The following is a 22714-nucleotide window of genomic DNA, read 5'->3' as shown; positions in this document are numbered from 1 at the left end:
TTTCTTACGATGTTCCGACCACAGTAGCAAAACCACGTGTACTGTGTGTATGCAAGATGTGTGTACACGCTCGATATTCTTCTGAAGCCCTGCGCACACAGACAACCGGTATAATATATAAACCTCAATTGTACTCAAACTATATATAACTATATCTACATGTTTGTTGGTTATTCATGGCACTGTGGAGACTCACATCTGTGAACTGAGGAGAAAGTGTAGCTGTTTATTTTAGACTTGCTTTTAGGGTTTAGTTCATAAAATCAAGTTCAGTAAGTTAGGGCCAAAATGTTTTTAATTCTTACCTGACAAATAAATTGAGTGAAATCTTTCTGTCTTTTCAGGGTGCACTGTTTTTGTTGTGTTTTTGTTGTTGTTCGTTTGTGTGCTGAAATGTTATTATAACAACAAATGATATTGAAGCATCGAACAGATATTTATAAACCATTAATAATGTGATCTATTTGAGATCTTATTGTACTTTGCAATGGGATTGAGACCGGCTGCCTCAGAATGAGGTTATGTTGCTTCCTGTTTGTAACTGAAGAGCAGTTTTCAAAGCACTGTGACAAGAGAGGTAACTAAGGCAAAGTAAAAATAGACTACAGTGAAGCACACCTCACTGACTAAACACAGTGATGCCTTGTAGCCCGAGAGCCGACGTCTCAGACAGACAACTCGTTTTGTTCTAGACGGCTGGAATATGTCAGGTACGATCAGAACAACTTTAGGAACTTTTTTAATTAGATTTAGATTTAAAACTAATCTAGTATTGCTAAATTTGACATATGTGTTAATGTCGCATCTCTTAGTGTAATTCTGCAAAGTATGGCTATTATCACAAAAACTAGGAAACGCTCAACTCATTCTGAAGGGTATGTCACAGAATGTGGCAACAAAACAATGAGTTGATAATCATAACTTATGAATGTAATGGTGTATTGCTGTTTATTGTAGTTCAGTATCCACACATAACTTTGTTCTGTTGATGTCACAGTACGTACGATTATCATGACATGTGCAGCACACTGGATTTCTGAAATACTTTGGACACTTTTTAACCAAATTATTTATTTTACTTTAGATATTATGATATAAGTTAGATATTATATACAATAATTTATTTAATTTTCTGTGATATTTGACGGTATTGTTTAGCTGAAATTGCTGCAGTACGTATTACCATTAAGATTAGTTTTTTCTTTTAGAAATCACCAATAAGCCTCTAAAAGTATTACTTGAAAAGCCATCTTTAGACGTTTCATATGCAGTAGCGCACAGTAGATACAATTATAGTTAGAATTATATACAATTATATGTTTAAATAAATACCGGCTACTTTCTATCTATGTTTTTCATAAACAAAATCATTTTAAAAGGTCAGGTTTTGAAATTAAGCTTTTTCTAAGCATTTGACTACATCTTTATTTCTCACGAGCACAAAATGATGACGCATTAAAATGTTTCATCTCTTCTGTTTATCATTGAGACGTACGGAGGGAAATTCCAAACAGTATTTGTGATAGCTGTTAAAACAATAACTTCACTTAGAAAACTCATCACTTTGACAAGTTTAACAGTTTGAGGTGTTGAAAGTCAGTTTCTTTGTCTTTCAGATTATGATCCCAATTATGTGATACCTCTGGTGCTGTTAACTCTGGCCTGCGTCATCTCTTTCTGTCTCAATGTCATCTTCTGCATGAGACAAAGAGCCACATTGTGCAGAGGTATGGTTACATGTTACATTCTTTATGTTATATATATATATATATATATATCATTTTTTTTAAGTCATCCTTTATTTTAAACCTCTCTCAGCTTTTACAACAAACTAACAACTAACTTGCTAAATATTTGTGTTCATACAGACAGAGACGAGTGCTGCTTCACACACATGTTTACAGGAGAAAGGTATTCTTTGGCTTTATCATGTGTGCATGTCAGCCCATTATTATTAGGCCAATACATCTTAATTTGTAATAAGTAATTGTCATCTACTAATGCCATCTTATTATAGAAATAAACTGTGAAATTGTTCTTCTATATCTTGTTGAAGCCCGTCACAGGATAGCGAGCATCATCACAATGAGCAGCAGGAAAATCCAATCTACGGCAACATCAGCTCAGACAGAAGAGGTGAGCGCGGGCCTGCATTTTATCGCATTTTTTTTATTTTTTTAATACAAGAGGTCATGCACTTTTCTTGGAATAACAGCACAACACAAAATAATTATTTGTATGTATACACGATTTATTTTTGTTCTTTTTTTGTCATTATAATGTATCCTTTTTCTGTATTTGTAGACATTATATTTTTGCAAATGCCGTGTTGCCAAATTTTTATATTCAGTGTGCATTTACGCAAACTGTAAGTTAATTCGAATACATTTCATCCAGATTACACTTGAGATAAATACATAAATTAATACATTTGGAGAACATTTTTTCCTTTTCAGCCACCCTTTAATTTCCTTTACATTTCCAAAAATGTTGCTGGAGTTGTTGTTTGTTGTTATTTAGTCTGTAGATAAAATCTAGATTCTTCTCTTTTCTGATGTCTGTAACTGTGTTTTGCTTGTTCAGATTCTGCAGAGGTTTGCTATGAGATGATGAGCATGCGACACACAAGAGATCGTATGGAGGTAATTGCTGTGACTGCATGTTCAGACCGCCGTCTGTGATCTTGTTATGTGCTGTATAATGTATCCTTTCATCATACATTTGATAGCATGTGCAGAGATTGACAACATAATCACAGAGTGAAATAAGAGAAGCATTTTTAACATGTTACTGCGCGCTGTGGTGCAGGGTTCCTTTTTCTCCTGCTTGACGTTATTAATTTTCATTCATAATACCAGACTGGCACATGTGTTTTTTTGTGTAGAATGCATGCTACTATAAAAACATTTTTAAACTCTCTAAAAAGTTTTGCATATCCAATACGGAGGATGAGATGTAGTGAATATAACATGCACTAAAGCAAAACTGGGTTTGTGATTATATTCTTAATGAATCGTTTGACTATGATTTCTAAATTATGCTATTCTTGTATATTTGTTACATTTAAACTGAAACGGCACGGAGCATTGTGTGTAATCACTCACATGTAGATCAATTTAGACCCATGCTTAAAGAATTACTTTCAAAACGGAAGGCAGCTGACAATATAGATATTGTGGTCAATGAAACTGTGAACCAATGAACAAAACCAAGCACGTGTTCTAAAAATAAATGAGACTTGCAGGAATACATGAGAAACATCACCCGCAAGATCTAGAAAATGCCTTTCATGGTGTACAATGCTGCAGCTTTTTTGTTTATCAATGCAAAAACCTAAAAAAAAAACATTTTGTCTTCATTGTCTGAAACCAGTCTCCCGAGCCTGACCTGAATTATGCCTCGCTGGATCTACAGAACGCAAAGAAACGCATGAAGAAGAATCGCCATAAGCAAGGCCAAGCTCTGGGAGGAAGCCCACTTAAAGAGGAGCTGCCGGTCCACTTCACACCCCCAGTGAATGCTTTCTTGGAGGTGGAAGCAGACATGGATGCTCACCTTCCTTCCAGAGACACCAGCACGATGGTTTCACACAGTAGCATCTACCTGAACAGTCAACAGATCGCCCAAGAGACAGAGGAGATGGCGAGAGAAAGGGGTGTAAACATGGAGAGGGAGAATGTGGGTTATGAGGGAATAAGAAGGAGGGAGGATGGGCAAAGTAGAGAGTGGAAAAGAGAGTATGAGGGAAGAAAAGATAGACAAGATATTAATGGGGGTGTATGCACACAGCTTCCAGAAGTAGAGGCTATTCAGAGTGGCATAGCTCATTTTTTTCAGCCATGATACTGACCCACAAGATTAGGCAGACCTCACATTACGATTTTTGTTCAGAACTGAATGAGCCACCTGAAAAAGAAAATAAATTGACTGTCCATTACTGTGTCTGCAAGAATGAAAACTGTGTGACCTTCAATATTCAACAAGCTTTGCGCAATTTCCTATTTGATGCTAAAAAAAACTACTGCTTGAACTCTGCACATTGAGCAACCGAGGAACACAAGGTGTACCTTTCTGTGCAGAGGATGGAATAAACGTAGAGGAGAAAAGGGAAACTGTGTGTGACATTTAGAGGTCAAGGGCCACGTGGAAACTTTCAATTTGTTGCGAAAGACAATGAAAACACCAAATCATCACAGGACATGGAAGATCTTTCACTGTTTTGATGTCTCATAATCAGATGTCTCATAGAAAGGTGAAGGGGGAATAATAATGTGTTTTCCACGCTGTAGGCGATGGCCAAGCCTATATACTTTCTTGAATAACTTTGAACTTCTTGCCTGTGGAAACGTGAATCTGCTTTTCTGTCATGTTGTATTGTAGGAAATGTCACCAACAGAGTTAAAGTTACAATAATGGTCATTAGCTTTATAATCTATTGCACTCATGAGCTAATGCGCCATCTACTTAAATTATGATTTCCCTCTCTGTAATCCCCTTTTTGGGAAGGATAATTTACTGCACTGCTTTCTGCCGAGTGAGCTGAGCTCTGAAGTGAACTCAGCAGTCAGAGGTCTGCACAACGCTTACTGTTTGTTGACAGCTTTTCAAAAACTTCCCATGGCCTCCTTCCCCTCTATGGATTTATTTTTGGCCTCAACTATTTCAGACATACAGGGAAGGAACATAAAAAGACAAATAACAAAGCACTAATTTAACTGTCATATAGTGCTGAGACATATTTGCCTTTTGCTTCCTTAGAGACTGGCACTTTACCTATGTTACATTAAAGATGTGATTAGTAGAATTTCATCGTGAGTAAATTAATATCAGCTACATTTTGAAACATAGGTATAAGTACCAGATTGTGATCGACACCATTGCATCAGTCTCTAAATCACATTGTCTTAATGCACAGATGACATTTGACAGGAAATGAGGGGAGGGCGGGGGAATGACATGTGATAAAAGTTTTCAGCCAAACCAAAAATGACTAACATTGAGTCACATGTGTGTTGTTTTTTATCTGCCACCCTACGGTTAAAGGTTCAATGCGTAAGATATGCCAGGATTTAAACTTAAAACATTAAAACGATGAATTAAATTATCAACAGATTGTGAAGGGGTAACGGTGTTGACGTTATGTCAAAGATTATGTATTGTATTGCAGAGATATCTACAGAAATTAACAGTCTAATTGACAGTTTCGACCCGTAATGTCTAGGATGAATAGTGAGTCATTGTAACGCCAGTCTGCCCTCAGTACAGAGGGAGAAGAAGTACAGCTGCCTGCCTCACTGACTGACAGGCTTAGGAGTGAGCAGGTGGCTCGGAAATTACACATTGCACCTTTAATAAGATTAGGTTCATGCAATTTAAATTACGTAGGAAGGTTAGGAAAATATTGCGGTCATGATTGATTATGGAAAAATGTATTGTATTTCTTTATGGCATAAAAGTCCTCATGCTTTGCCTCTACCTACCTCCTTCCTATCCGGGCTTTCACATCTGACATAAAAATAAACTACATATTGTGTGCGATGTAGGCCTAAAGCACAATCCAAAGTGCTAATAGATAATAAAATTAGTTTGGAAGAAATTGTTTTTAGATTTTAAAGCCACACGCTGCTTCTGCTTTCAGATTTCGTCATGATTCTCATATTGAGAAGAGGTAGCGAGAAGAATTTGATCATAAATAGTTTTAAGTGTAAATAAATAAACCAGGTTTATTTAGACAATATGATAACCCACTATGTTCGATTACATGTAAGCAGTGCATTTTTAATCAGTACTTTTGAGGAAAAAACAACTTTGTTTCAGTGGGTCTACCTATGCATTGGGAAGTGGGGGATTTGATCATTTACCTGTTCAGGCTCCAGGACAACATTTAGCTAGCTCGAGCTTTTTGAATGTGACAACAGCATTCAGCAACAAGCAGCTGCCATGTTGTTGAATGCTTGCAAAACAATGTTAGTTTTACAATGGTTAACTTAAAGTAACATTGTTCAATGACAGCAACAGACTGTGTGGATGCCATGAATGCTAATGGTTACCGGTATGCTAGTTTGGTGAAGGGGTGTGACGTGAAACAACTCTAATGTTTTACTAAGAATTATATTGCTAAGAAGAATATGGAGATATTACAATGAATACCATTTAGAGAATGACAAATAAAATACATTTCCTACAATGAGGCACCAGCTTTGTTTGGCTGTCTGCATGAGTCCAAACCTCAATAATTATAATAAGACAAAATATCATGACTTTTTTCTACCCAGTGCAAATAAAAGTAACATTAAAACGTACAGTGTTGGAAACCGGAAATGGAACCGAGTGAAGCGTCTTCAGGGGAGTAGACGATCTTTGTTACAAACATGGCAGCGCGCATGTGAATGTCATGCCAGCTTAATCTACTCCCTGAATCGGTTCATGTTTGGGTAGGATTAGTGAGTCATTAAAGCTGACAGGTAAATGACATCTTGCGGAATTGTGTTGTAATTCACTTTAGACAACAAAGGTTCGGGAAACCTGAATTCATTAGCTGGCCAGCTCTCCATGTTAGCATTTTAGCTAACGTTAACCAGCAGTCAACTTCAGACGGAATCACGATGGATCCTGACCAACAAATTAGAAATGTAAGTCACATTCATACGCTGTGTCAGCTACGTTGGGTTTATTTGCAAATAGACAGTTTAATGGTAAGTTTGGGTGATTGTGTCTCTTGCAGCTGCGGGATTTCCTTTTGGTTTACAACCGTATGACTGAAATCTGCTTCCAGCGATGCAGCAGCAACTTCAACTACAGAAACCTCACCATGGACGAGGTAAGATACCTTCACTCATCTCATTTTCTTTCACTGCTATTTGTGTGCAAACCCATGCAACGTTAATGTATGTGTTGGTATCTAATACTATGAAACACATGGGCATTAATAAGATGCTATAATAGCAGCCTCAATCTTCTGGGAAGGCTTTCTAAATGTAGCCATTAGAGCATCAGTTATTCATCCCATACTAGGATTGTTGTATGAGGTTGAGGTCAGAGCACTGTAAAGGTCAGTGACCTCGCTTTGTGTATCAGGGTCATTGTCATGTTTAAACTGCTGCCATAAAGGTGGAAGCACCCTGTCGTCTGAAGTATCATTGTGTGCTCTAGTTTTAAATCTCATTGATCAACGAAGGAGCCTAATCCCAATTAGGAAAAACAGAGTATGTGGACTCCCCTGTCCTCATATTTTGGCCATATAGTGTATTAACAACACATAATAAATGGCACTTTTCAAACTTTGTTAGTTTTGTAACAAAAGGCTTAATGTAGTTTTCCACTCATCACCTCTGATTGCTGTTGTCTGCCCAGGAGCGCTGTGTAGACAGCTGTGCGGGAAAGCTGATTCGCTCTAACCACCGCCTGATGAACACCTACGTGCAGCTGATGCCTCGGATGGTGCAGCGTCGGATGGAGGAGATGGAGAGCAAGGCGGCAGAAAATGCCACGGCAGCAGAGGCAGCTGCAGCTGCTGCTGCATATGTGGAGCCTCCGGCCACAGAGGCGTCACCAGCGTCTCAAACCCCCATCACCTTATCTCCGCCCCCAGAAGTACCTTCACTGTTGGATCAACCTTTTACCTCAATGACCATCGATGATGTCGGAACAGGTGCCCATGGCTCAGTCTTAAAGCCAGCAGGATTGGATTTTCCAGTTGAGTTTGACGCTGCTCTGTCCAAATCCATAAGCTCCACAGAAGTCAAATTATCAGCAGCCACACCCCTCACACCTGCGATTGAGACAGTGAATCTATCTGTGCTTAATGAAGCTAGCAATGGACCATCTTATACAGCAAGCTTTCCTATGCCGCCAATAGCTGGTGCCCAAATTGAGTCTGATTTCTCAGCGCCTGTGTTTATGCCATCTAAACCAATATCCTTATCAGGAGATGTTCCTGTGTCAACAGTAGGTGAACCCACAGTGTCTAAATCCATTGAGAGCCTGTCGGGCCAAGTGAGAGCCCCAGAGGTTCCCCCGCCGTCAGGCCAGTAATGGCGGTCTGTCTCAGGTGGTCAAACTGCATTATGGCCCTGACTCCCATGATGAGTAACTCGTCACTGGCAGTCCCAAATGTGATATTCTCTGTATTGCTGAAAAGAATAGTTGATTAATAGATTTACATAAATTATTGACTATATCAAATTTTCAACAACTATTCTACATGATATCATTTATTAAAACATTTTCTGGCTACAGTTATACTTTTCTGTTTTCATATTGTGAATTAATAATCTTTTTTACTTTTTGTTTCACAACATTAGCAACTTGAAGTTAAGACAATTGCAGCTAAATTGCAGCTCTCGTGCCCTTTGACCTATGAGGAAAATAACACGAACCCCTTATGGTAAGAAAACATAGTCAAGCATGTCCTTCATGATAATATTGATTTATTTCAATATATATATTATAGTAACTTCTGACAGTATTGCAAACTATCAGATATGTTAACAAAAACCAATATGCAGACTTTACAAATCGTAGGCGTCAACGCTTAGTGGTAAGAGGAAAACACACAAAGGAAGTTGTAACAGTGTATACAAGTGTATGTATGTGCAATGTGATTTGAAAAATTGTTTTAGTAATGGCAGTGATGTTGCAGTTCAAAGCTCCACAAGGATCAAACCGCAGCCTGGATAGTGGAGGCAAGATCATATTTGGACTTCATTCTGGACTTTCAGCAGCAAGGAACACACTCGGTCATGATTGTTCTGGACGAGTACACAGTAAATGCAGAAAAAAAGATGGTCTTCAATAAAAAAAATAATATTCATTTTAAATGTTATCTTTATTTTCAAGGTTCAAGACAGTCTATTGTATTTGTTGTTTGATAACATTAAAGGCCCTCCAGCTGCCCGGATGCCGTAACGCAGCAGTGGGTCGGGGCGTATTCCACATGCTCTCACTGTTGTGGGTGTGAATTCCTTTCATGACCTCCATCACTTATCACCTCTCTCCTCCAGTCCTTTCCTGTATTTCCACTAAAGACGCTACACTATAATCCAGCAGCAAAGCCACGATAAGCGATCTTAAAACAGCATTTCCGGTGGCTTCGTTCCAAAACCACAAAGTACGTTACGTTCTTAAGCATAACTGTGAGCTGTGACGGTTAAGGACGGTAGAAGAAATTATTTGGGCTGTATGAAAATGTTTAGATCAAACCACTGATGTGCCACGTTAGATAATACGGTCCAACCAATCCAACAAAAATATAAAACATTCTATTTTAATTAACATATTGCTGATGCATCAAAGAGGACTATATTAACTTTCACCTGTAAAATGTCCCAATTAGTTGGGCTCATATATTCGTCTTTATTAACCAAATTAAAGGTATTCTTTAAAAACAATATGTATATACATATTTGTGTGTATGTGTTTAAATAAAAAGCAGATATATTCTTGTTGGATTCTCAATATCAGCCTCAAACATCCAGCATCTGTCAGATTCCAATAAGACATGAGCAGGCCTTTATCACAACAGACGTTCTGACTTGTGACAGTAGTACAAGTGTAACTAATGACATTAAGCAGGGCTCTCTTCTATTCAAGTGTCCCAATAAGTCATGACACAGTGTGACAGGGAGCCAGCATGCACAACACAGCACCCTGAGACTGAAGCTGCTGCATTGCATCCAGATGAAATCATTTATTTTATTATTTTAACTTATTTTTGTGTCAACATGTCTTTATTTAATCAACAATTATTACTGATAAAACATAAAGGCCAACCAATATATCAGTCACGCCGATATTAGCTCATGACAGATGCAGTATATTGGTATATGTTGGCCAACAAGTAGCAAGAAACCAAAGATACGTTTTCAGTAATTTAGACACCGTCTCGCTATTACATAGTTTGGCCACCAGAGAGCACTGACAAGTTTATTTTTCAACTGTAAAATCTCTTATTCAGAAGATATAGGCCTTATTACACACAGCACAGGTGTAATTAATCAAATAAATGATGGCTGAACACTTGTGTAGAACAGAGTCGTTAGTGTTATTAGTAACAGTGAATACTACTGCTATCAATAATATTCAAAATGTCAAAATTGTGGCTTGTCACATTTAAAGGATCCTCATCAAAACCTGTTTAGGTTAATAAAAAATGTAATTAGAATAAAACAATGGTAGAAAACAAATCTAATATTGTTCAGGCTCTAATATGGTCACGGAAACACAAATGTAATTAAATAAATCATTAAATCATTATACCTGTGGATTTTGCCTCCACTAAATCCCTGGTGGCTATGTGTCTTCATGGTTTTTTTTTTCATATCCATGCATGTGGAACACAAATATGTAGTTCATGTACGGAAGTGACTCATTGCAGTTAAAGATAAATGCTTGATAAATGTAATAATAAAGAAAAAGGCCTACATCCGTCCACCATAACCTCGATCGGCGCCGTGTAGTTATGCCTCTGGATGTAGCGTCGCCACATTGCCTCCAACAGGGGCCGCTGCTGCGCCAGTGTCCCGGGACATGGGCTGCCAGTAGCAGAGCTCCTCTAACTCCTCACCAGTAGCCCACATCAACACGGAGGAGCGGGGCGTGGACTCAGACCTACTATTCTCTGCTCTTACATTTGAGGAGACGACCGACTTTCGTGGGGGGAAAAGAAACTGACAAGAAATCGATCGGTTCGCATCTGGTAAGAGTTTTAAAAACGTTGATGTATGTTTAATTGTTTATTTTCCCAATGCGCTTGGGGAAGTTGTGTTGTGGATGTCCAACTTCACTTTGACTTTTTAACAATAGATTTCAAAAGTGATCCAATAGGCCAGCCCATCCGATTTCCTCGGAGGAGGATAGAGCCAAGGGGAAATGTAGGAATGTGCAGCTATTTAAGTACTTTATCATTTCATTTCGATAGACTCTGGCTGGCTGTTTGTGTTTCTTTGTGCAGCAGGTAGTGTAAATGTTGCATTTAACAATCAGTGTAATGACTTAAAGATTGGTCTACTATTAAAATGAATGTGTAGGAGTACACTGATACCATAGAAGACGAACTAGGAAATACAGCCAGGTTTTGGACGTACAGTCACAAGGTGTGGATACACACATTCATTTCACACTATGGACAATAACCTAGTTATAGTAGGCTCAAAAGACAGTGAGTGAAGTCTGTTTACCTGCCTATATCAGTCACCTGGAAGATGTGCAGTGCATGGCAAAATCCATTGTACAGGGAGCTAAAAACAAACGGTGTCTTTTATACAATATTTAACACACTTTGCAGGCTACATGTTCCTGATCTCAGAAGAGATTAAAAGAGCACACAGTCAAGACAAGCAACCCGCAGCATAACCATGGATGACATCTTCACACAGTGCCGAGAAGGGAACTCTGTTGCTGTTCGTCTGTGGTTGGACAACACAGAGAATGACCTCAACTTGGGGTAATTGGATATATTTTCACACACTTCACTCAAATACATAAATGTTTAAAGAAGACTGCCTCTGTCTTGGATGTTACAGTCTAACTTACGGTGCTCTGATGAATGGAGTTGACTTTATAGCAAACGTACCACATTTGGTATGGTGGCTGAGGGATTCTGTGCTGGCGTGTGTGTGTGTGTGTGCGTACAAAGCAATCCTTGGCACATTAGAGGTGGTCAAATACTTTCCATATTGTGCTCTCCCTGCAACTCCACACACTTGCTGAACGTCACCCAGCTTTGGTAATTCCAGTCCAGTTTTTTCCCTCTCCTTCTTAGATTTCTCTCCTTATGATGTCATCCCCCAAAACTGTGTGTATAAAAAGCAGTGGGTGATTTGTGGAAGTTGTGTGGTGACGTAAATGACTCACACAATAGAATTGAACCTAAAACTCACTAGACTGAAAAGCACATATAATTTTAAATGGAATATTTGGAGTTTTATACTGTTAGTCAGATAAAAAAAAATAAACACTTTGAAGATGTCACCCTGGGAACAAGTGATGGGCTTTGTTTTCCACAGTTTCTGACATGTTATATAAAAAATGAATAAAAATGGATTAATCTAAAATGTATGAGGGGTAGATTAATGGTCACTAATGGTCACAAGTTGCAGCCCTTAAAACGTTTAGGATATACAGCGCACTTCTAACTGTTTACATAATTTCCTTGCTAGAAAGGAGCTCCAAGACCTCACTGCTAAAGACCTCGGTTATCTCATTCTTGGGCCAGGCCTTATATGTGCAGTCTGTTGACGTTGACTATGAGGGCTGCAGAGCTGCTAGCCAACCACGCAACAGCCAAGGCCATTTCCTCTGTTCAACTCCATACAGGGCCAGGCCCTCGCTGACAGAGCTTCTCAGGCAGCTAGCTGCAGTCCCACATAAACATCTGAGAGACCAGTCATTATGCTGGAGGCCTGCTTTGGCTGTTAATCTGAAGACGCTCAACTGTGTGTGTGTGTGTGTGTGTGTGAACCGGCCCTTTTCCCCCCCCTTCAGAATATCCAATAATCGGTAATAAGTGTTATATCCTGGTGGAAAAAATGTGCTTCCCCCCCATTCCTGATGCAGAAAGTAAGAACTTAAATGCCATCTCTCCCCCTGGAATTGTGTATGTGTGTGTGTGTGTGTGTGTGTGTGTGTGTGTGTGTGTGTGTGTGTGTGTGTGTGTGTGTGTGTGTGTGTGTGTGTGTGTGTGTGTGTGTGTGACTCAAGAAGACACAGAGAGAGGGAGACTCACAGAGAATGTGTAGCTGAAGATTCCACTGTGTATTTTCCGCTCTGTCATTCCTGAGTTTGTTTTCCCGTTACTTTTTATAGCACACGGGGTTGGACAGAATATGAACTGTCTGTCCACAGTGCTGGATCAGAATTGACAGAGAATATGACTTACTGCTATTTCACTTCACTGTGAGCTAGTACTGCCACTATTTCATACAGGTTATATAAGCCCTCTTGAGGTTTATTGTTAAAGTGTAGTGTAGTGTTTGTGGCTTTGCGGGGAGTTGCGAGAAGCCCCAGCAGCTGCCTCGGGGTCAGCTAATGTAAAGGAGTCACTTGGGTGAAGGGCCCGGTCACATGTAGGTGATAGCTTGGCTCCTTGTAGACTGCAGCAGTGCTATGTACGCTGTCTGCGTGTTGGTGTTTTTGCGTATGTTAGCAGGCATTCCAGCTTGCACAGACATATTTATCACTAGGCCAGTCGTTAGATGGGTAAAGACTGCCAGCGACGCAAGGAAGCATGTGCTTAAGTCTAAATAAAGATTGATAGGTAGTGGGTGTGAGAACCTGAACCAGAGTTGTTAAGAGAGTAGCCTCTTATGCATGTTTCACAGGAAGTAACAATAGTGTCATCAGAATAGACTTCAAAGCAAGTTTGTCACTCGGCAAATGAATTTAGAATTTGTCCTTATTTGCTGTTCATTCTCGCCTTGTGTTTTAGTGATGACCATGGCTTCAGCCCCCTCCACTGGGCATGCAGGGAAGGGAGGAGCGGAGTTGTTGACATGCTCATCATGAGAGGCGCTCGTATTAATGTGATGAACCGTGGAGATGATACCCCATTACATCTCGCCGCCAGTCATGGACACAGAGATATTGTGGCAAAGGTAAAAACACTATGGTTTACATAAGGACTATTCAAGCCTTGTTTACACTGTCTGAGAGGAGGAAACTTGCCTTGTTGTTTCATTTTCTCACTTTATAACCTATGCAATGCCAGCTGATTCAGTGCAAAGCCGATCCCAATACAGTCAACGAGCATGGGAACACGCCACTCCACTACGCCTGCTTCTGGGGCCAAGACCCAGTGGGAGAGGTAAAGTGCAATACGCCAACACACACTCCACTTATTTTAGCACATTCTGTTGGCTGAAAAGGCCCTCTTCTGGAGAGAAACAAACACTACAGTGCTTTTAATCATCCTATGCATAAAATCTAACCTGCGCATCACATATAACCCTTCTTAGGACTTGGTAACCTGTGGTGCCCAGGTGTGTGTATGTAACAGGTATGGGCAGACACCTCTGGACAAGGCCAAGCCTCACCTAAGACAGCTGCTACAAGGTCAGAGGTTATTTATGGGCTTATTTCAAAAGAAAATGTCATCAATATAATGATAACAAATAATCTAACAGCACTTTGTTTGTATTGTTACTTCTATTGTATAGAAAAGGCAGAGAAAATGGGTCAGAGTATGACCAAAGTCCCCTATAAGGAAACTTTCTGGAAGGGCACCATGCGAACACGACCTCGTGAGTAACTCTCTTCATAAAAACCATCATCATCATCATCATCATCATCATCATCATCATCATCATCATCATCACAAATAAGGATGTTTGTTTGATTATTCGTATATTTGGCTCTTTCAGGTAATGGTACCCTCAACAAGCAGGCTGGTATTGATTATAAGCAGCTTTCACTCCTGGCAAAAATCAATGAAAACCAGTCCGGTGAGGTCAGTTGCACTCTGTTTTTAGTGCTGTGTCGGTCTTTAAAATGTATTTTCAGCTTCCCGGTCGTTTACTCGACTGTGTGCTCTTTCTGCAGTTATGGCAGGGTCGGTGGCAAGGGGATGAGATTGTGGTTAAGGTGCTTCAGGTGAGAGACTGGACCACCAGGAAGAGCAGAGACTTCAACGAGGAGCATCCAAAACTCAGGTAATTTAAACGTCAGTGTCCTATTAATGAAAGTGTCATAGTATATTTGGTTTTTCTTGCGGTGTCTGCTAGGGCTGCATAATATACTGTTATTTAATCGTCATCGCGAGGTCAACTTCTGTGACAACTTGTGAAAGACTGCGGTATTTCTTGAGTTAGTTGAAAGAGAGTATCAGTAGATGTAACTATTATTCTTGTTTTTATTGATGCCTTTTGTGTTCAGTTCAGTTTGTTCAGTTTCAAATGTTGTAAATAATTTCATTGTTTTATCTAAACAAGAAATGCAGTTTACTGAAAGCAGCAGAAAGGCGGAACAATTCTGTTTATTTATCACAAGTAATGTCCTTATCGTGATATTCAACAATGTCATCACATGTTTTCCTCACATTGTGCAGCCCTGGTGTCTGCACATAGAATAGAGATGTATGGGCATCACATGACCACATGCTGTCAATCTGTTTGCTTGCACAAACTTTTAATACATTTTGGTTCTGCTATTTGAGTGTCTTCAGAGTTTGTCTGAGCCATACAAAGTCTATCACATCCTGGTCAACATGGTGTTAATGTGAGGATGGATGTGATTGATTTGTGGCCATTGAGGTCGCTGTGGTCAAATAAAATATTTAATTTGGTGCAGGATTCTCATGCAACAAGGAGAGGAGTTTTTATTGCTTAGAGGTCAAGGAAATTGGTTGTTGGCAGCTGTTCACTCTGCGATGCACTCTGCACTACAATCTGAAAAACAAATTCCGCAAACCTCCTTCCATTACAGTAAACATAAAATCCATCATAACATGTAATTAAATCAATCATAGTGGAAAACTAATTTTGCTTGTAATGGTTGTTGCACCATAGCATTGCCCCAAAGGCTAAAAAGAATGTGCATACAATTTTAAGAGCAGTCATACATGCATGTTAAGACAGGTTCCGCACGGCCCCCAAAAGACGTCCGCATTCATTCGTTCAATCATTATTGACATAATTATAGCGATTTACGTGCATATTTTAAAGGAGCAAACTCACATGCACACGTCACATATATTTACACAGAAACAGCCCACCTATCTCTAATTAATCACAGAATAAAATGACCCCAAAAGTGTAAATTAAACAAGAAAAACACAGCATAAAGAAAAACATTTTAACATAACACCTAAACTGGACCAGCTTAATCAGTCCAACCAACTTCAGACCCTCATTAAGTGACAGAAGAAAACTCACAACCTTAAACCTTAATAGGACAAAAATGCAGAAGCCTTTGAGCAGGCCAGTTCAAAAGAATGAAACCCCAGCGGGAAGGCTGAGTGTGGAACTGGAAGAAGTTGGCAGTGTGCTTTCATGTTGGCTTTAGTTCTCGTCCTCTTTTAAGAATTAATGCACACATAAAAGTACTTGAAGTAGGGATGAGTATGCTGGAAAAATTATACACACATATAATCGGACATGTATTTAAAAAATGAAAGAGTTTCAGCTTAACTTTAAAGTGCCACGGGTGATTGGGTTTTCTGGAGAGTTGTGTTCATGCAGAGTAAGCTTTTAGGACATTTCCTAATAAGGTTTCCTCCAAACCATGAAATTGTTAATTTCTAATCATCTGAGAAAGACCTCCGTCTTCAAAGAATACATAATTATGTGCTTTCATTTACATTCACACACACGTTCTCCCTCTTTCTATCATGTCTCCATAGGATCTTTTCTCATCCAAACATTCTGCCTGTCCTTGGGGCCTGTCAGGCACCTCCATCCCCTCACCCCATCATCATTACCCACTACATGCCATACGGATCCCTCTTCAACATACTGCACCAGGGCACGAGTAAGTCATTTGTGATAATGTATGTGTATAAAATGAAAATGTCTCAAATTTGACTTTAAGTTTATGCCCTCTTGCCTTTTTTCTTTCTCTTCATCAGCTCTGGTGGTCGACCAAAGCCAAGCAGTGAAGTTTGCATTGGACATTGCCAGTGGCATGGCTTTCCTCCACACCTTGGAACCAATGGTTTCACGGCTTTATCTCAACAGCAAGCATGTCATGGTAAGACACCGTTAGACGAAACTAAAGAGATCTAAATCTATTACTTAAGGTTATCCTGTGAGTAACAAGCTAATGGGGTTCATTTGCAGATTGACGAGGACATGACAGCCAGAATTAGCATGGCAGATGCCAAGTTCTCCTTCCAGTGTCCTGGTCGTATGTACTCTCCAGCATGGATGGCCCCTGAAGGTATGAATTTTCCTTCTTTCTTCCTTTCTTCCTCTTCCTTCCGCCTTCTGCCTCCTCAGACTTTATGAGTCATTTAGTGAGGAACATAGTGTACTCTATAATTTAGTCCCAGTTCAGTGGTAGTCATCTGGTGTGTTGCCCGTGTTACAGAATAAAAACAAAACCAACAAATGAGTTATCCCGTGTTTATAGTTTTCCTTGTCCCTCTGGTTTTCAGCCCTACAGAAGAGGCCTGAAGACATAAACAGAAGGTCTGCTGACATGTGGAGCTTTGCAGTGTTACTGTGGGAGCTGGTTACCAGAGAGGTGCCCTTTGCTGACCTCTCACAGATGGAGATAGGCATGAAGGTAACTGGGAGTAGCATTTATCTACACACAAGCTTGTACTGTATGTTCACATCCACATATCTGTATACCACACCATACCTTCAAAATGTCTCGAGGCTTTTACAGGTTATTTACTTTTTTATCTCGCCTCCCCCGATTTCTCAGGTGGCTCTCGAAGGTCTCCGGCCAACCATTCCACCGGGGATCTCCCCGCATATCTGTAAGCTGATGAGGCTCTGCATGAACGAAGACCCAGCCAAGAGACCCAAGTTTGACATGATCGTCCCCATCCTGGAGAAGATGCAAGAGAAGTGAATGCCTTCGCAGCAATGTGTACACTCCTATTACCATGTTTTTTTTTTGTATTATCATCAAACCACTCTATCTTCACTTCAATCATGTATCTGCTAAGCTACTGTAAATAATATCAGAGACCACTTTTGCTACACAACTCAAAAGATAAGTATTATATTGCTTTCCTTGTATAATTTAAATTTCAGGTATAAATGTTCTTTAGCATATGTGCTCTTTTACTAAGGCTGAAACGTGTTCACTGACAGAAGCAGATCCAAAGAAATGTGTATAGAAACATTGCTTTTATACACATCAGCGAATACCAATGCAATAAATGTTTTATATTTATGACAAATCCTTGTTCTTTCATTTTGAGACGGCATCTTCCTTTTGTGAAACACTTAGTGCTTACAGAAATAATTCTTAGTATAAGGTTGGCTTGCTGGAAAGTGTTGGGGTTTTCTAGTCGTTATAAAGGTTATAGATTAGTTCAGTTGTTGTCCACTGAGCAAACGCTCTGCTGATGAAGGCCACAAGATGGGGCTGAGAGCTCCAGAAAACTTACAATAAGTGGACCCTGTGCTTAGAATGTCTCAGGTCAATGAACCTTCTTGGTTGCAGATTTCTCAAAGAACATATGTAATTTAAAAGCTTTATGGGATTCAATTAGCTTGTTTTGATGCCGGGTAAAAGTCAGCCATGTATAAAACCAAATGAAATCTTTAATGGATTTTCTTGGGATGCAGTAGCCTATTTTATATTTATTTGGGTGCATATGGAAGTGTGTGTAACATGGCTTTATGATGAGAATTTATAGTATGATAAATTGTTCTTGGACTAAACTACTGAATAACTAATGCAGCGTTAGTTTAAGCTGGGAAACTTGACCAGTTTACTTTATGTTGATTAAAAAATATCACCTTTCGGGTGTTTAGTGGCTCTGTGCCAAAGCCTATTTCCGCCAGTAAAAAAAAAAAAATCTCAATGGAAAGTCATAATTATGAGATAAAGAAGTCGAAATTATGAGATACTAAGTCATAATTATGAGATAAGAAAGTCGAAATTATGAGATACTAAGTCATAAATATGAGATAAGAAGTGCGCATGCGTTACAGTGGCGCTGTCTTCAGAGGTCCCTTCATCACCTCGCTGCCCCCACCATGCAAACGACATGCAGTCCTAAATAAGGTAACTATTACAGGTGACTTTTGTAAACGTTAGATAGTACATATAGCCTAATTGTAACGTTAATCAGCAATCTTTGCAGCTAAACTACAGTTTGTACAACATGAAGCTCCGAAAATACCTGTTATAAACTATAATATGCCTCTAGTGTTGTGGCTCACATCACTAATGAAAACAGTGCAGGTAGGTCGACTGCTGCAGTGAGTTGCTTCATGTTACTCAGAGGAAGCTGTATCAGCATAGCTCTTAAATTAAGAGTCGGCAAGTGTTATCTCAGCTACAATACACCTCTAATTATTGTAGTCTACGTGTAAGGTAATGGTTAAAAAGTCATGCGGATATTGTACATGAGCACTGTCGTCCTTTGTCGCTTTTCAGTTTGTATTCTATTGAAAGTACTAATGTCAGTGATTATTCTCAGTGATATCACCTCGTAAATTTTGAGGTGGTACAGTTAGCATGGATATCATTCATTGTGCATGGATATCATTCATTGGATATCATTCATTGTGCATGGATATCATTCATTGGATATCATTCATTGTGCATGGATATCTCGGCAACCGTGCGAATCTAGAACTTAGTGAGGCTGTTTAATGCGCGCAGGAGTGTGCAATATGAGTTATATTAACCCAGTGGTTCCCAAAGTGGGGGCCGCTCTGCTAGCATAACATGGACACGTTTGTGACAGGGCTCACTAGGGGGTGCTCGAAAATATTCTTGTATAAAAAAGGGGAAAAAGTTATATAAAACTCTCAAATATAACAAACGACTTGACTTAAGGCAGTAAAACCAATGCTAAATATTTAACACATTCCGTCTGACTGAATATTATGTGCCTCCTAGGAAGAACTTAATGAGGTTGTATTGACTTGGAACAACCACAGAGTCCGTCTAGTCCATAACTCACGATCACCCCATGGACGTCCCTCCATATGACATGCAGTCCCTCATCTGTACGGAGGCAGAGAGTGTTTGCACTCTGTGGACCTGGAGAAGGTTCACATCTGCCTTCACAAGTGTGTGTTCAAGGACTTCCCATGTGATGAAGATGTGTTCCATATCTGTGTGGACCTAATGTCAGAGTATAACCTGAACTTAACAAATGATGTGTTTAAAACCATTGACCTGTACATCCAACTCAGACAGCTGATGAACAATGAACTAGATCTAGATCATTAACTTTCCTGGGCTATAATATGCTTTAACCTGTGATGAATGAAAATATAAGTGTGGCTGTTTGAGACACATCAAATATGTACCAAATATTTTCAGATACCAGTCTAACTAAATAAATTGACACACAAACAAAGTAATGTGTTAGATTGACTATGTGTAAGCACTGGGTAAAAATGCAAAATCCACACATGTATTAACTGAATTATTTATTCAAACATTTAAACAATCACAGCATAAAAAAAACTGCCGTTTTCATTTTAATTTCAGTTTAATATAACTTGCTACAGCATCATCGAAAATAACTCATTTAGAGGTATTCACAGAAAGTGCTCTGCATCGAAACTTAAAGTAACATGTTCTTAAACTGAAAACAATGTTCAAAAAAACTAAAGTGGCTAAAAGCATTAAAACATATTGACAAGATGTTGATGCTGTGACACTCCGTGAGGTCAAACATCTGTAGCTGTAGTTCTTCGTTCACGAGCCGTGAACCTCTGACTGCAGTCAGGTTCATGTCAGCTGAAATCTTTGTGTCTTAAACAATATCCATCACCCACACGTTGCTTTCTAACACCTTGTTCATTTCATCTTGAAAATCTAGGTGGCTGTCGTAACTGACTGGCAACTCGTAGTAACAGCCACATGTATGAGCAACGGGTCTTCTTTGAAATCCTTGAACTTGTGTGAAGCTGACAGTGATGCTCTTTCCTGTGAACAAATCTGATCCTGTGCAAAATCTGAGGAAAAAGGAGAAGTGTGTGTCTGACTCTAAGATATGGACTTACATACTTAACCATTTGTTTCTCTTGGGTATTCTGTGTACTGGGGTAAGTTATTGATCTCATGATCTTTCTTGATGTTGGTTGTAGCTCTTCATAGTCTGCTGCAAGTCCTTTGAGCTCTCATCGAACCGGTGCAAGTGTGTTGTTCCACTGTTCAATCACAAAAGCAGGCTCTTGAATCAGTTTTTGGTGAGCAAGCTCCCTCAAGATATGCTCAAAGTTATTTGCTGTTGGAAGCCGCCTGATGTCCATGATTTCCAGCAATTCTTCTTGGTCCACACCTTCAAAATCTGAACGACAAGATTCAAAGATCACTCGCTCAGACTCTGACACATACTTGAGAAAGCTGTCCACAAGATCACTCTCAACAAAGCCCAAAACAGCTTGCTCCAGAAGTACAGGGGCAAGTTTTACAGGAAGGTACTTCTCTTTTTGCCAGCCAAATGTGATTATTCGGCCTACACTTTCTTCTTCTTTACCAAAATCATGACGTAGGTATGGCACTTTGAAGCCATTTCCCATAGTGCACTGTTCATAAAAGTCATTCCAAAATTTTGACAGTACGTCTCTCATAACACCTCCATCATCCACAGCCTTTTCAAGCTTTCCATCATGAAGAATAAGTTCTCTCAGAATCAGTCCACGATGAAGAAGAATAATCTTCTTCACTCTTTCTCTCTGATTGGCTTGTTCCTGCCACACATCCATGGAGGGAGGCATGGATGATTCCAAAGACAGCTCCAGAGAGAGAGGCAAGGTGTCATCAAGACTGGAGTACTCCATCTGAGAGATGCTTCCTGTGTGGAACGTCACAATGCCACTATACTCTAAAGCACCAAGATGAAGCAATGTTTCATGTTCTGGCAAACTAGACGCATCAGTGGAGTTGACTGGTGTAAATGGAAACACTGTCACTGCTTGCATTTGCAGAAATGGTGCGGTTTCCAACAAAAATGACATCTGAAGTATTTATCTCCACATGGTCTGTTGCAGATGTGTCTGCAGAGAAATAATACATGTCTGGTCCGTCATGTGTCTTTTCACCTTCTTGAGCAGTTGCATCACTATTGTCTTCCACCAGATTGATGTCACAGGCAATGTCTCTCTTGGTTGTAATTGTATTTTTTCCATACAGTTCCCTGACTGTGATATTATCCTCTAATATTCTTTGGAGGAGTTTGATGCTCTCTTTCAGACACATGATCATGTTTGTTTCTTGAGAGCCTTCCTCTAAGTCGCTTGCTAGGTTCTCTTTCCTTCCGTCTGCAGTATCCAAAAACAGCCAGTCGATCACCATAGGATGGCAGATACTCTCTCAGCTGGTCATCTGTCATGAGATGTATGACACTGAAATCAATCTAAAATTAAGAAATATTTCAAGAATTTTTAGGTCAAGTGAAAAAATGACAACAATGAAAAACCTGCATATACAGCACCGGATAATATTTACAAAGCTCTTCCAAAGTTTAGGGTTTTCTAATCTGTTTATCTGTAAAATGTGAAAATGAAGCATTTCCTATATAAACTACCTTCTCCTGCTCCATTCGCTGTACGTCTTCCTCAGGCACATGTCTTGACTTTAAATAGTCACATAGCTCATCCATCTTGTGACGGTTCAAACATCCTCTGTACCTCTGTTGAACAAAATGAAAGCTTAAATATAAAACTTAAATAATTCTAATCTAAACAGTTGATTTTTAGAAAATCGTTTATTTATTTGTTTTTATTATATTTATTCAGCATGTATATTATTGATCTTCTGATCTATAGCCCTCTGATATGACTAATCCAATGCTTTAAAGTGGTTAAGGAGAAATGTTCACTTCTTTTGATTTTAGTGTGACACGGTGTATGACATCACTGAATGAAAAAACACCTGCAGTTATTATTCCATGTTTTCCTTTATGTTTATATATATAGCCTAATACAGTGGTTCCCAAACTTTGTCTGCTGGGCAAAAGGACGACAAAGGACGACAGTGCTCATGTACAATATCCGCATGACTTTTTAACCACTACCTTACACGTAGGTTACAATAATTAGAGGTGTATTGTAGCTGAGATAACACTTGCCGACTC

General features: G+C 39.4%; 3 protein-coding genes across 3 annotated transcripts; all 3 read left to right on the top strand.

Moving 5' to 3' along the window:
* Positions 1-602: 602 nt before the first annotated feature.
* On the top strand, positions 603-3958 carry LOC115019129 (uncharacterized). Its single transcript, XM_029448506.1, has 6 exons — positions 603-710; positions 1617-1727; positions 1869-1911; positions 2057-2136; positions 2584-2642; positions 3373-3958. Exons 1-6 carry the CDS (start codon positions 704-706, stop codon positions 3841-3843), a joined length of 771 nt encoding a protein of 256 aa, XP_029304366.1. The 5' UTR covers positions 603-703; the 3' UTR covers positions 3844-3958.
* A 2356-nt stretch (positions 3959-6314) lies between these two features.
* Positions 6315-8941, top strand: timm10b (translocase of inner mitochondrial membrane 10 homolog B (yeast)). The gene is made up of 3 exons (XM_029447391.1): positions 6315-6632; positions 6725-6820; positions 7354-8941. The coding sequence occupies exons 1-3, from the start codon at positions 6606-6608 to the stop codon at positions 8032-8034; spliced, it is 804 nt and encodes a 267-aa protein (XP_029303251.1). The 5' UTR covers positions 6315-6605; the 3' UTR covers positions 8035-8941.
* A 1629-nt stretch (positions 8942-10570) lies between these two features.
* ilk (integrin-linked kinase) lies at positions 10571-17845 on the top strand. Its single transcript, XM_029448113.1, has 13 exons — positions 10571-10696; positions 11285-11443; positions 13427-13592; positions 13706-13801; positions 13953-14049; positions 14154-14237; positions 14358-14443; positions 14536-14645; positions 16334-16461; positions 16559-16680; positions 16770-16869; positions 17087-17217; positions 17362-17845. Exons 2-13 carry the CDS (start codon positions 11355-11357, stop codon positions 17509-17511), a joined length of 1359 nt encoding a protein of 452 aa, XP_029303973.1. The 5' UTR covers positions 10571-10696; positions 11285-11354; the 3' UTR covers positions 17512-17845.
* The last annotated feature ends 4869 nt before the right edge of the window (positions 17846-22714 follow it).

This window comes from Cottoperca gobio, chromosome 14 (assembly GCF_900634415.1).
Source record: "Cottoperca gobio chromosome 14, fCotGob3.1, whole genome shotgun sequence".
NCBI classification, from domain to species: domain Eukaryota; kingdom Metazoa; phylum Chordata; class Actinopteri; order Perciformes; family Bovichtidae; genus Cottoperca; species Cottoperca gobio.
This window is presented reverse-complemented; position numbering and strand designations above follow the sequence as displayed.

What these genes read in the sequence shown, in the direction of transcription:
- LOC115019129 (XM_029448506.1), top strand. An exon ending in CATCAGCTCAGACAGAAGAG is followed by an intron (nt 2,137 to 2,583) that starts GTGAGCGCGGGC and finishes TTGCTTGTTCAG; the next exon opens with ATTCTGCAGAGGTTTGCTAT. An exon ending in ACACAAGAGATCGTATGGAG is followed by an intron (nt 2,643 to 3,372) that starts GTAATTGCTGTG and finishes GTCTGAAACCAG; the next exon opens with TCTCCCGAGCCTGACCTGAA.
- timm10b (XM_029447391.1), top strand. Translation starts at nt 6,606, where the DNA reads ATGGATCCTGACCAACAAATTAGAAAT. An exon ending in CTGACCAACAAATTAGAAAT is followed by an intron (nt 6,633 to 6,724) that starts GTAAGTCACATT and finishes TGTCTCTTGCAG; the next exon opens with CTGCGGGATTTCCTTTTGGT. An exon ending in GAAACCTCACCATGGACGAG is followed by an intron (nt 6,821 to 7,353) that starts GTAAGATACCTT and finishes TTGTCTGCCCAG; the next exon opens with GAGCGCTGTGTAGACAGCTG.
- ilk (XM_029448113.1), top strand. Translation starts at nt 11,355, where the DNA reads ATGGATGACATCTTCACACAGTGCCGAGAAGGGAACTCTGTTGCTGTT. An exon ending in GAGAATGACCTCAACTTGGG is followed by an intron (nt 11,444 to 13,426) that starts GTAATTGGATAT and finishes CTTGTGTTTTAG; the next exon opens with TGATGACCATGGCTTCAGCC. An exon ending in AGATGGAGATAGGCATGAAG is followed by an intron (nt 17,218 to 17,361) that starts GTAACTGGGAGT and finishes CCGATTTCTCAG; the next exon opens with GTGGCTCTCGAAGGTCTCCG.